This window comes from Podarcis pityusensis (assembly GCF_964106645.2).
Source record: "Podarcis pityusensis genome assembly, chromosome: 9".
NCBI classification, from domain to species: domain Eukaryota; kingdom Metazoa; phylum Chordata; class Lepidosauria; order Squamata; family Lacertidae; genus Podarcis; species Podarcis pityusensis.
In genome coordinates, this window is record NC_138034.1 from 2185425 (window position 1) to 2198435 (window position 13011).

Genomic DNA, 13011 nt, shown 5'->3' on the forward strand with positions numbered 1-13011 from the left:
AAACCACGCATGACGGTATAAGCCAACTTGGCAGTTAGGGAGAAACACTCCCAAAAGCAGCCCAGCGAGAACAGAGGGCGATCAATGGCTACAGAATGCTGGCTGCTGAAGTGAGAGGGGGAGCGCAATAGGGTATCTAGAAAAATAAGTCAAGTCATTGTCTGGATAGGTCATTTCAAGCATTTTCCACTTTAGTTGCCATATTCCATGTTCTCCCAAATCTGGGCAACCAAATTTGGAAAGTCACAAGAGGGGTTTTCTCACTGTCTTCCCTGCAAATGATGCAGCATGGATCCAGAAATCCTATCAGCATTTCCCTCCAGCTGAAAACCCTTATCAAAATACTAGTTGGCATATTTATAGGACCTTTCTTGTAAAACTGACCCAACTGCGTGATCTGCTTTAGGTTACAGGACAAGAATGAAGATTGACAATTAACAAACATTAGGCACTTGCCACCAGGAAGATAGGTTAAAACAAAGGTCAAATATAGGCTTACAGACTATATGCAGTTGTCCAAAATTTAGCCTCCTTGTTATTATTTAATGTGTATACAGCCATTCGTCCGAATATCACAGTTCACAACACAAAAATACAAAATGAGAACATAAGAATTCAGGTTAAAAGCAAAAGAATAAAAACATTTCTAACTCAAGGCTGGGGGAATGAAATTGCCTCCTCTCCCCCAATGAAATAAGGCCCAAGTTTATAATAAGTATGAACTCCTGTTTTTGCTGGAACATTTTGTTTCAGGGTAGATAGGTTACTGCCCAAGCACAGCTACATTAAAACTCTAGATTTCTCACGAGCAGTAGCAATCACTTCTCTTTCAAAACACGGATTCAAAATGAACCTGGAAGTCCCTTCTCCAGATAGTGGGTGAGACACTCTTCACTTAAAACTACAATGAACAAACCAAGCACTATGGCTGCCAGTGCTCCCATCACTCACTGGCTGAACATTGGCTTGCTTTTGTCTAGCTCTACAAGAGTGAGAGACTTCCATTTTAAAAGAAAACCAAAGTATGGAACAGCCTGAGTGAAAACTGGCCAACTGACAGTTTGCTGACTCCATTCACATCAAAATATGTCCTTGGGGATCGATGTGAGAGCTGCTCAAGAAATCCAAGCCTTTAATGCAGCTGTGACTGGGCCCTGCAGTGCCCGTCCCACAAGAAATGCTGACTGGGGGAGCAGTGGGGGCACCAGAAGAGAGGGCTGGTGGTACACAAGAATGGAATGGCTGGAACCCTGAACAGAAGCCCTCCATGCTGCAAGGCAGAAGGGTGCAGATAAGCCAGGCACCAGGCTGGTTCGCCAGTGTGACCATGCAGCCCTGATCTTCCCACCCCCAGTCACACTGTTGTTGGGAGGGTGCCCCTTCCATGCCATACCGGACGCCACTGACCAACATTGGATTTAACCTCCAAGTGCCTATCGATGTAAGAGCTAGAAGCTGCTTAGCACAGCAGCTAAAGGAATGAGCTCTGAATTAGGAAGCTACTAGTAGTGACTCCCTCATGTCGGTCAAGAGGCAAGCCACCCTCTTGGCCTCTTTCCTCCACCCCAACTGCAGTAGGGAATAAAATTAACCTATTTTGCAGGATTCACGTAGGAGAATTACATCAGATAACATATGCAAAGAACTTTGAACAATAAAAATGCTCTGTATTACACTATTCAGTTTTTTTGAATCCTTGAACTTATGCTTCAGCATTCTTCTGAATAAACATTGCTTTTTGGGGGGGGGATTATTTGCCCCTGATAATTCAAAACATTTCTTGTTCAGAAACATAACTGTTTGAAGCATGTACTGTAAACACAATGTTAACACAGTATGCAGGAAAGTCGCCTCAGTTAAATACAGAAAAAGTGTCTAGATATGTCAGTTTTATTCCTGAGCATCTTCATTCCTGACATTATGTTGGCAACCTCAAAGCAGTTGGAAACTCTCATACCACAATTCCACTTGGACAGCAGCACTGCGTGTATTGGGATGTCAAGTCACCACACCAGTTAAGGAGCCTTTCAAGGAAGGTGGTGGCGAAGAGCTCAGGGAACTTTTCACAGGATAATGTTCCAAGTGGAAAAACAGGCCCCAATTTACTGACTGTGGCTTCCTTCTGGACAGGCTCTCTTGAGTTGAGGGTCTGAATTGTGAGTCTACTCCTACTTGGAAAGCCGTTCCAGAAAGTGGTGACTATTGCTCTGCCTCATGGCATCGAGGATACGTTGTCCAACAGGGTTGTTTTATCCGTTATGCTTCTTAAGGTCCCTACGAAGCCACTGGGGGACACTATCCAGGCGCTGTCAATATGCAATGACACCAAGCTCTACATTTCCTTTTCATGCATCCCAGGTGGAGCCAGTAAGCATTCTAAACCAGCGCTTAAAGCTCATAATGATGGGGTTTTAATCTGGTTTAGTATTTTAACTTTTGTGTGTTTTAAAGTATGGTTGTGAATTTTTCTCCACTTTATTGTTTTATTTCTTTGTAAACAGCTTTGAGGTTTTTTTTTTTCTTTTGTAAAAATCAAACAGTGTACAAATCTTATGAAATAAATAAATAAAAATAATGGACTGCATGAGGGCCAATATACAGAAGTTCAATCAGACAAGACGGAGGTACAGTTTCTGGTTTGTTCATCTACCCAGTTAGGTGGTTTTAGACTGTTTTGGATCAGACTGCACTCCCTGTAAAAGGAACAGATTCAGAGTGTGGCAGTACCCTTAGATCCAGCACTGTCACTCGAGGTACAGATGGACTATTATTCCTTTTCTTTTTAAAAAAATTATTAAATTTCTGTACCGCCCTTCATCCAAAGATCACAGGGCGGTTTACAATACAAATTGTAATGAGGAGATTAATGAGAGCTGGCAGATATAAACTTATCACACCAGTATTTTGTCACGGCTTCCAGTCGGAGGCTGGATGGTTCTGAACACGTTTCTGGAAACTGAAGGAGGGGAGAGGGGTCTTGTGCTTGAATCCTGCTTGCTGGTTTCCCATTGGGGCATCTGCTGGGCCACTGAGAGAACAGGATGCTGGCCTAACCCAGCAGACTCTTCTTATGTTCTTACTAAAGAGTGGGCTGCAAGTTGCCTTGATCTTATGGGAAAAGGGGGGGGGATAGAAACGTTTCAAATGGGTGACCCATTGGTAAGTATACCAATTGCATAAATTTTGGAGTTTGGTCAAGTAGCAGGCTTTAAGTTAAACAAAAATAAAACAAAAATGATGCCAAAAAATATGGCAGAACAACAAAATAAGGCTTTACAACAAAAAACAGAATTGTCAATACAGAAAAAAGTGAAATATTTGGGGGTATGGCTGACAGCAAAAATATAAACTTTTTAAAGATAACTATATTAACACTTGGAAAAAAATAAAGAGGTATGGGGGAGGATGAATTTATCACTGTGGGGAAGGATATTAGTAGTAAAAATGAATGTATTGCTAATAATGTTATTTTTGTTCCAGTCGATCCCAGGAGTCAGTGGAACAGGACACTTAAAACAGAAAGATATTTCTAAATTTATCTGGCAGGGGAAGAAACCGAGGATAAAGTATAAATTGTTAACAGACACTAAAGAAAGAGGTGGCTTCTCCCTGCCAGATCTGAGATTATATTATGAGGCGTCCTGTCTTTGCTGGCTGCGGGAGTGGATTGATTTAAAGAATTTGGATATTCTGGACTTAGACAGTCACTATAATAGATGTGGTTGGCATGCATATCTATGGTATGATAAGACAAAAGTGCGTAAAGGGGCGTAATCAATTTACTTGGTGTGGGAGAAATATAAAAACTTATTGGAACAGAAAACACCTTGGTGGATCTCCCCACTGGAAGCAACGTCTGTGAAAAAACGTAATGCAAAAAGTGAGTGGGCAACTTATAAAGAGTTGCTATTTGAAGCAGAAGATCAATTGAGAATAAAAAAAATTGAGCATGTAATACATTTGGTGACAAGACTGGCTGCAATACCACCAATTAAATGATGTGTGTATGAAGGATAAAAGGAATGGTTTTAATACAGAAACGTCAAGGTCTGAAAAAGAACTATTGGAGAATAATGTTAAACTGATTTCAAAAATGTATAAACTACTGTTAGAATGGTATACTAAAGAGGAAGAAGTGAAATCAGTAATGATAAAATGGGCAAGGGTAACTGGACCTAATATACAATTGGCATGATGGAGAAAAATATGGAGGGAAGATTTAAAACTTACAGCATGTTGTATGTTGAAAGATATTTATATGAAAATGATGTATCACTGGTACTTCCTACTAAACTAGCAAAAATGTATAGAACTGCTACAGATACATGTTGGAAGTGTAAAGAGAAGGAAGGCACATTTTACCACTTGTGGTGGATGTGCAAAAAAATAAAAGCATATTGGGAAATGATTTATAATGAGTTGAAAAAAATGTTTAAAATAACTTCTGTTACTAGGAATTTTAGTTCCAGAAATACCTAAGAATTAGAAGAGACTATTTATGTGTGCTACAACAGCTGCGCAGATGCCGGATTCTTCCCCAACAGACAATTAAAAGACAACGTAAGGCACATAATAGATATTATTGAATATTTGGAACTCAAGAATGATATCCCCGCGGCATTAATTTTCATCGACGCCGAAAAGGCCTTTGATAATGTATCTTGGCGGTTCTTATTAAAATGTATGGAGTGAGTAGGGATAGAGGGCCCCTTTATGGAAGGAATAAAAGCGATTTATTCAAGCCAAAGGGCTAAACTAATTATTAACAACAATTTAACTAATTCGTTTGTGATTTCGAAGCGTACGAGACAGGAGTGCCCTTTGTCCCTCCTCTAATTTATTATGGTGCTTGAAGTAATTACAAATAAAATAAGGAAAACATCAGAAATAAGAGGAATCAGAATTGGGGTAAAAGAATATAAACTAAAGGCCTACGCCGATGACTTAGTAATATCATTAGAAGATCCAGTAAAAAGTGTCGGTAAAGTTTTAGAGCTATTAGAAGAATTTGGAAAATTGTCCGGCTTTAGGTTAAATAAAGTAAAAACCAAGATGTTGACAAAGAATCTGGCTGAAGACTTAAGAAACCAGCTAGAGTTGCATACAGGAATCAAGGTGGTGAAAAAGGTGAAATACCTGGGAATATGGGTCTCCACGAAAAATATAAACTTAGTAGAAGATAACTACACTAAGACCTGGAGAGAGATTAAAAAAGATATAGATACTTGGAGTAGGATAAAGCTTTCCTGGTCAGGAAGAATAGCCACAATTAAGATGAGTATTCTTCCAAGACTGCTGTTTCTATTTCAGAATATCCCGGTGATCAGAGGCACGGCAATGTTTAAGGATTGGCAGAAAACCCTTTCCAGATTTATTTGGCAAGGCAAAAGAGCAAGAATTAAATTTAAATTACTTACAGATCGAAGAGATAGAGGAGGGTTTGCCGTCCCGAACTTGAAACTTTACTATGAAGCCTCGTGCTTCTGTTGGATCAAAGAATGGATTATTTTGAAAAACACAGATTTGTTAAGACTTAGAGGGATTTAACACCAGATTCGGCTGGCACGCATATCTGTGGCAGAATAAAGAGAGGGTACACAAAGGCTTCTCTAACCACATCATCAGAGGTTCGCTGCTTGAGGTATGGGATAGAAATAAAAGACTTATTGAAAAAGACACCCCCTGGTGGTTATCACCAATTGACATCATAACAATCAAAAAACTAAACACGGAAAGTGAAAGATGGACCTATGAAGACCTCCTGGTAAGATCTGAAAAAGGTTGGAAAATCAGAACATATGAAGAGTTAAAGGATAAATTAACAGGATGGCTACAATTCCACCAAATTAATGCCCTATGGAATGAACATAAAAAAATAGGAATGAATGAGAAAAAGTCCAGATATCAGGTGGAAATACTAGAAGGTAACTCCAAACTTCTATCCAAAATGTACAACCAACTACTAGATGGGGACACCAAGGATGAAGAAATAAAGGAAGTTATGGTCAAATGGGCTATAGATCTGGGATATAATCTAGAATATGACAGGTGGGTGAAACTTTGGAACAAGGACATGAAATTCACAGCATGTTTTGGACTCGGAGAAAACATGGAAAAAATGATGTACAGATGGTGCATCACCCCTGTAAAATTGGAAAAAATGTATAAGACCGGAGACAAAACATGCTGGAAATGCAAAACCAAAGAAGGTAATTTCCATCACATGTGGTGGACCTGTGAGGAAGTGAAAAGGTTTTGGGGGCTTATTTATGATGAGTTAATTTTTTTTTTTAAATATACCTTCCCCAAAAAACCCGAAGCTTTCCTTCTGGGAATGGTTGGAGAGGAGATCAAGAAAGAAGACCAAACAATGTTCCAATATGCAACGGTAGCCGCCAGGATACTGCTAGCGCAAAATTGGAAAACGCCTAATATCCCAACCGTTAGAGAATGGCAAACTAAATTATTTGAGTATATAGAATTAGCAAAGATGACACAAAAAATCAGGCAGCAAAAAGGTGTAAAATTTAATAATGATTGGAATAAATTTATAACATATATAGAAGCAAATTTAGGAAATATCAAAATCACAGTAGGTGTAATATAAAACCTGCGATGTATAGATATTGTAAAACGATACTGCAGGAAGGTATGGTGGAAATATAGTCCAAAACCGAGATGGAGGGAAGTTAATCAATGTTATAATCAATGTTGATTTGTTTTGTGTCTATTTTCCTTTTGTAAGTGTTATTTTGTTTTTGTTTTTTCATGTTTGTATGTTGTTGTTTTTTTACTTTTTATGTTCTGTTTTAAAAAGAATTCAATAAAAAGAAATTAAAAAAGAAAAGAAAACATTGGCAGGATTTTAAAAACACTTGCAATGAAGCAAGAATGATGATAAAATTGAGATTTAAGAAAATATGGAGAATATGATACGATGCAGTTTGAAAAGAATATCTGGAGAAACCATGGAGGTGTGGAGGGAAGTTTGGGGATTCTGAGAATCCTATTTGTAAAATGATTATGATTTGTGTATGATGACAAATGTTAAAAGTGAAAATGAATTTTTTAAAAAAAAATATTTTTTTTTAAAGAAAGGTTTCAAATAAATATGTCATTTTTCACTTACCCTTCTCTTTGGTACTCCTCGTCCAAATTTGACAAGAGTTGGGAACCTGCTACAGACAGATCTAGCGCAGCTAGTGGTAAATCCCGATAAGCAAAATTAACAAGCTGTACAGGCGCTATGCTTTTGGTCTCTTCTTCTATTTGCTGAGATATTATTTCAACTTCTGAAATTCCGCCTTCTATAGGAGGCCTAAACAAATAAAGTCAACAGAAATGAGAAACAAAAAACAGAACACACATGATCACCAAAAATGGAAAGCTATATACCACAACTGGCACCACTCAAATTTTATTTTATATAACAATAAGCTGTGCAATCATCCTTTGTAAAGCAGCACAGAGAATATAGACAGGGTTATCTACATATACAGTAATTCTTTCTGCACAGCCATCAAAAGAGAGAGCAGCACTCGTGGGGGAGGGCAAAATATTATCCAAGATATGAGACTGAAGCCTCTGCTTGAAAATTAAGATGGTGGGCAGCTGGGGTTTGCCCTTTTGAGGGCGCCCACCTGCCCTGAAATCAAACTAAAAAGAAAAATGTAAAGCTTACAAAAGGGCGGGGGAAGGGGCCTGGCCTCAGCAGACCCAGGGCTTCAGCCCCACCAACACCACCCATGGGGACATTCATTACGTGTCCTCAAAAACAGTTCAGTGATCTACATATACAAAAATGTATCTTATATGTCTTATTTTACATGCAACAGAACCGATGAGAAAGCTGAGGAGAGATGCACACGGGGCCCTAGGAGGGAGGGATTCGATTCCCCATAAATCCAGGCAAAAGCCTCTCTTCCAGTTTGACCCACACTGGGATGTAGTTACAGATTTATAATTCGATATTATATGAGAAATTATATATTATATGAGAAAATGCATGAAAGCATCTTCTGGTGTCCTAAAAGCAGCCATGGAGGGAAAAATATAGACTGGGGCTGGGATGCTGGGGGAGGAGGGCGATTCTTTAACACCTGATTTACATCACACCCCCCCCCACTGGAGCAGGGACAGAGAGGTACCCCAAATTCTCTCCCCCCTGCCCCCCCACACTTGATAGCAGATCAAGCAGTTGAAATTTAAAATTGGGGATCCACTACAGGGAACAGCACCCCACCCCATCAGATGCTTTAAAGACAGATACCAGAAGACTCAATCATAAATCTTCAGCATCAACTCCAGTTTGGGCTCCAATAACACAGGGCAGCTTTTTAGGTTTCTTTTAGCAACTGCTGGGTGTTTTGTGCAGATTTGCAGATTTTCTCAAGGGAAGGGGAGAGGAGGGAAAAGGAAATAGTGACTATAAAAAGGCATGATTATTTCCTTAGGGAAGCAGCCACAAGAATGCTTTGTACCCCAACGTCCCAACTTTTCCTTTATAATTTGGCTGCAGACATTCCTCTCTGAAGCAGGTGATCAAAATCCTCTACTGATTTAAGTAACATGGACAATCATCTGTATAATATTAATAGCTCTTGTGTTCCACACAAGGGGCAGAAATTAAGCAAGAACCTTAACCAGATACAGTACTTCGTTTGGAGAAATTGGAAAACTAGAAAAAGGAGGAGCCAATCAGAGCACAAGGTGTTTTGTTTTTTTAACCATCTGTGTTCCTAGATTACAGTGGAGAAGAGAACAGCGCCTGGATTACATAGGAAGAGCACTAGAACTAGAAATTCAACAGGGGCATTTTTTAAAAGCATGTTTTTTAAAAAACAAAAACAAAAAGTCACCTGTACTCTAGCTAAGTACCATAGATTCCGGCGTATTAGGTGACCCCCCAAATTAGCAGCTGCAATTTGGGGGTTTGTTTTATAAGCCCAGTCGCCTAATCCACTGGGCAGCTCCGCGCCAGGAGAAAGCAGCCCTGCGCACAGCTGAGCCTGCCGTTCGCCGCGCCACCCACACCTGGCGTATAAGGCAACCCCCGACTTTTTAACCTCTTTTCCGGGGTTAAAAAGTCACCTTATACACCGGAATCTATGGTAAATACTGGACTCTTCTTGTTAAGACCAACCTTACAGAATCTGGTGTCCTCCAGATGTTATGAACTACAAATCCCATAAGACCCAGTCAGGATGGTCAATGGCCAGGGATTATGGGATAATTTTTGTTTCTTCTTTTACTCACCCTTGTGTGTTGTGAGAGTTCACATTTCAGGGCGATGAGGCTCGCCCGCTGCTAGGGGGCACAGAGAGGAATGATTACAGGTATTCTTTGATTCTGCCTACTTCAGCAAAGGCTAGTTTACTCCTTCCTCCTGCTCAGAATGATGTAGGACACAGACTGATTCCTCTGAGCTTGCCATTAATCATCTTTCTCTCAAAGGATTGCTTCCAGCAAAACTGTGAGAAGTGGGAAGCGCCTGTCCCACTTCAGGACAAAGAGCATCCAGGAGCCTTAGCCAAAATCTGCAGTGACATTGGAAAACTTTCTGCAGTCAGGACTTCTCACTCTGCTACAAGCAATCTTTCTCTTATGGGCAGGGGGAGGCGAGAGACAGAGATAGACAGGCTTGTTTTATAGGTAAAGTGAAAAGATATCAATCTCTGATCCAGAAAAAAATAGTTCTGGGTTACTACCACTGAACATCCCTAAGCATGAGTCTCTCCTTAACCTCCCATTTTAATGATTCTCACACCTAAAGGAAGTAACGAAGGCCCAGGAGGGGCCACTTACTTAATAGCACAGCTCTCTGCTGTCTTTGTCTGCCCTCCACCCCTGCTGAGCAAAACAAGAGTCCCCAGATGACAAGAGGGTGACAACGGAGCGTGCCCCTCTTCACTGCCAGTATTACATAGACATTCAAACCAGGTTTATCCAACCCATCTTATATAAGTTCCCTGGGCGTTCAGAACAACACAACATCTCCCTGTTACTACAGGACAAAAGCCCAGAAGTCACATATTCAGTCATCAGATTTTGCGTTGCCATGATAGATATTCGTCGAAGGATGGTCTATGCTACAATATGGCTCATATTGTTAGATCTGCACTTCTGAAGCCCCACCCCATAGAGCTGTTTTAACTGGTCTTTTAAAATTTTCTTATCAGTTTTGATCCATCCTTTATTTACGCTTAAGTATTCTATGTATATGCTTTAAGCTATGTTTGGTTCTTGCTCCCATTTATTTAATAATTATTCGCTTACAGTCCCTTCTGGCTGTTCCCTCAATGCAAGAAGTGAAACTACAGGGAATTAGGCAAAGGGTATTCTTCTCAGTAGTCGCATCTGCCCTGTGGAACACCCTCCCATCAAGGAATAAACAGCTATCTGAGTTTTAGACTTTTAGAAGGCAGCCCTGTATTGAGTTGTTAAGTGTTTGCTGTCTTAAAAAGGTAAAGGTAAAGGAACCCTGACAGTTAAGTCCAGTCGCGAACGGCTCTGGGGTTGCGGTGCTTATCTTGCTTAAAAGGTTGAGGGAGCTGGCGTTTATCCACTTCCGTAGACAGTTTTTCCAGGTCATGTGGCCAGCATGACTAAGCCGCTTCTGGTGAAACCAGAGCAGCGCACAGAAACCGCTTCTGGTGCAACAGAACACCATGACAGAAACCAGAATGCCATTTTCCTTCCTGCTGTAGTGGTACCTATTTATCTACTTGCACTTTGACGTGTTTTTGAACTGCTAGGTTGGCAGGAGCTGAGACCGAGCAACCGGAGCTCACCCCGTCGCGGGGATTCGAACCGCTGACCTTCCGATCGGCAAGCCCTAGGCTCAGTGGTTTAGACCACAGCGCCACCCGCATCCCTGTTTGCTGTCTTACTGTTTTTTAATTTGCTGGAAGCCGCCCAGAGTGGCTGGGGCAACCCAGTAAGATGGGCAGAATGATGATGATGATGATGATGATGATGATGATGGATGCAGCCCCTTCTAAACCCAAACAAGATTTTTTTCCCCTTCATTTTAACAGGCAGAAGCAATTTATAACTTGACCACAGGTGCACAAAACTTCAGGCCTGTGAACTGGATGTGTGTTGAAGCATTCACAAGACCTCTGGTGAACTAAGCCTAGGTTGACCAAAGGACAGTGGGAATGTGATTAGAGCCACAGATTTTAGTGGTCAGTAGGGATAAACAAGAACTCTCTGATGAGACTACTCATTTTTAATTAATTAAATCACATCTCAAATACCTGTTACTTGCACCTCCCATTGCCCAAGTCACTGTTTTCATCATTTGAGAGTATCAACCACCTATTTGGAAACCAAGGCAATAAGGCTCAAACTTCAGGTTCTCCAGATTACTTCCCACCTTACAGTTTTAGTGGGTTCTCAAACATTCAGTCTGAGAACTACAGTTAACCCCAAGAACTGGTTTTTCAGCGCAAGTGTCCCCCAGATAAAGCCACGCCTCTGCTTCATGAGGTACAGGGTTCACTTTGTGTAATCTAGTGTGTGCCTGCTAAAGTAACACTTTTAAAAGGAGAAAAAAAATCCCCCTGAATGCTGGTGCCCAGTTTGCTCTGCTTTGAGCCTCTGGGACCTCACATTCCACTACTCAGCTACAGTCCATCCGCCAAAGAGAGAAACTAGGTAAGTGAAGCCAGTGTGTGGAGACTCCTGGCAGCAGTGATGTCAAAGTCTGGCTGACACTGGCCACCTAAGAGAAACAGAGACACACACGAGAAATATGCTTATCCAAATAAAAGTGTTTAGACTGAGACAACAGGTGCTTCAAAGCAGAGCAGTACAAAGAAATGATGCCAGATTTATTCCCATGCTCTGCAGCTGCTCATAGATGTAAAGCAGGAGCATTGTCATTCGGCACATGCACACCCAAACACACCACCCGCACAGAGAGGGAGGAACAACAACTCTAAAAGGTTCTTTTACAAACTATATAAAACTCAGTGATGGCTGGGAAGGCGCAGAGTCCACGCGCCCTTAGGTGAAAGGGCAAAGGGGAGAACTGTGAAAAGAAGGAAAACCAAGAAGGAAGAGGCAAAGAGGGAGAAGGAGAAGGAGAAAAAGAAAGCCCTTGCAGGGCCAAAAACACGGTAAGAGTAGTAAGTAATTTACAAATTGCTTGCTGAGTTGAGAGATGATCCATTCATATGTTTTTGATATACAGCACCTACAATGAAAGTCAACAGAGGTTCAACTATCAGGAGCAAGTGGGTTTTCTGCCCTTATCTTTTGTTTGCACTCCAGAGGGGTGTTGCACAGGCAATGCTGGGAAACGCAGATCCCTCCCTGACAATGGAAGGGGGAGGGCCCTGGTACAAAAGCTGCCATGAGGATGTGCCTGAAAAGGAACCGAAGCAGCTAATATTCTCTTCTGCACGGTCTCTTCACCACATGCCCTGGTCAGCACTTTATACAGATGAGAATGTTTCGTTGACCTCTTGAACACGTGATTGGCATTCTCCATCTCCACCTAGGAGGGACACAGGAGCAGAATCAACACTTCTGTGTGAGTACAAAAATATACTGACATTACTATATACATATTTTACTTCTAGGGACACTGAAAGGTCTGCATGTTTCAGCAGCATGTAAAATGTGAGCTTCGTGGATCCTTTCATTTCTCAGTGAAGTGGGGTTTTCGTTTGTTTTTTAAAGGGAGGAGGGTGGGGAGAGCCAAGATGGGATACAACCCAGACATTTTTACATACAGGCTTCTTGTCTGCACATCTTCTAAGCTTTGTGGCCAAACTGATCGGAGCTGATGTCCTCAGGAGTCTTGTGGTTCCCCTCTTTAATATATAAAGCATGCTTTGCTTTAAGTCAAGATTGTGGCTCAAGCTTGTGAAGTTGGGCTGGCAGTTATTATGATTCAGCAAAGTGTAGCCCTTTCTGTGATGCAACTGCAGAGGTAACTGCACACAGTCCAGCCGAAATGCAAACACCGTAGTCTTTATTTGGAAAGAACTTTGGAATGCCAGA

General features: G+C 41.1%; 2 protein-coding genes across 10 annotated transcripts in view; one reads left to right on the top strand and one right to left on the bottom strand.

Annotated features, from left to right (window-relative positions):
• The window catches only part of TMEM266 (transmembrane protein 266), a 63484-nt gene that overhangs the window by 47119 nt on the left and 3354 nt on the right, over positions 1-13011 (bottom strand). For 4 of the 5 annotated variants that reach the window (XM_081021559.1, XM_081021556.1, XM_081021557.1 and 1 more), the window contains exon 2: positions 7130-7318. The exons of the other annotated variant lie outside the window; for it this stretch is intronic. In XM_081021559.1, the coding sequence (XP_080877685.1) occupies positions 7130-7318 (189 nt within the window). The remainder of the gene's footprint in view (positions 1-7129; positions 7319-13011) is intronic. 5 annotated transcript variants of the gene reach the window in all.
• The window catches only part of NRG4 (neuregulin 4), a 75977-nt gene continuing 74989 nt past the window's right edge, over positions 12024-13011 (top strand). For 3 of the 5 annotated variants that reach the window (XM_081021642.1, XM_081021638.1, XM_081021645.1), the window contains exon 1: positions 12148-12538. The gene's annotated coding sequence lies outside the window, so the exon portion shown is untranslated. Of the gene's footprint in view, positions 12123-12147; positions 12539-13011 lie in introns of those variants that run through there. The other 2 variants (XM_081021640.1, XM_081021639.1) reach the window with 2 other exon arrangements.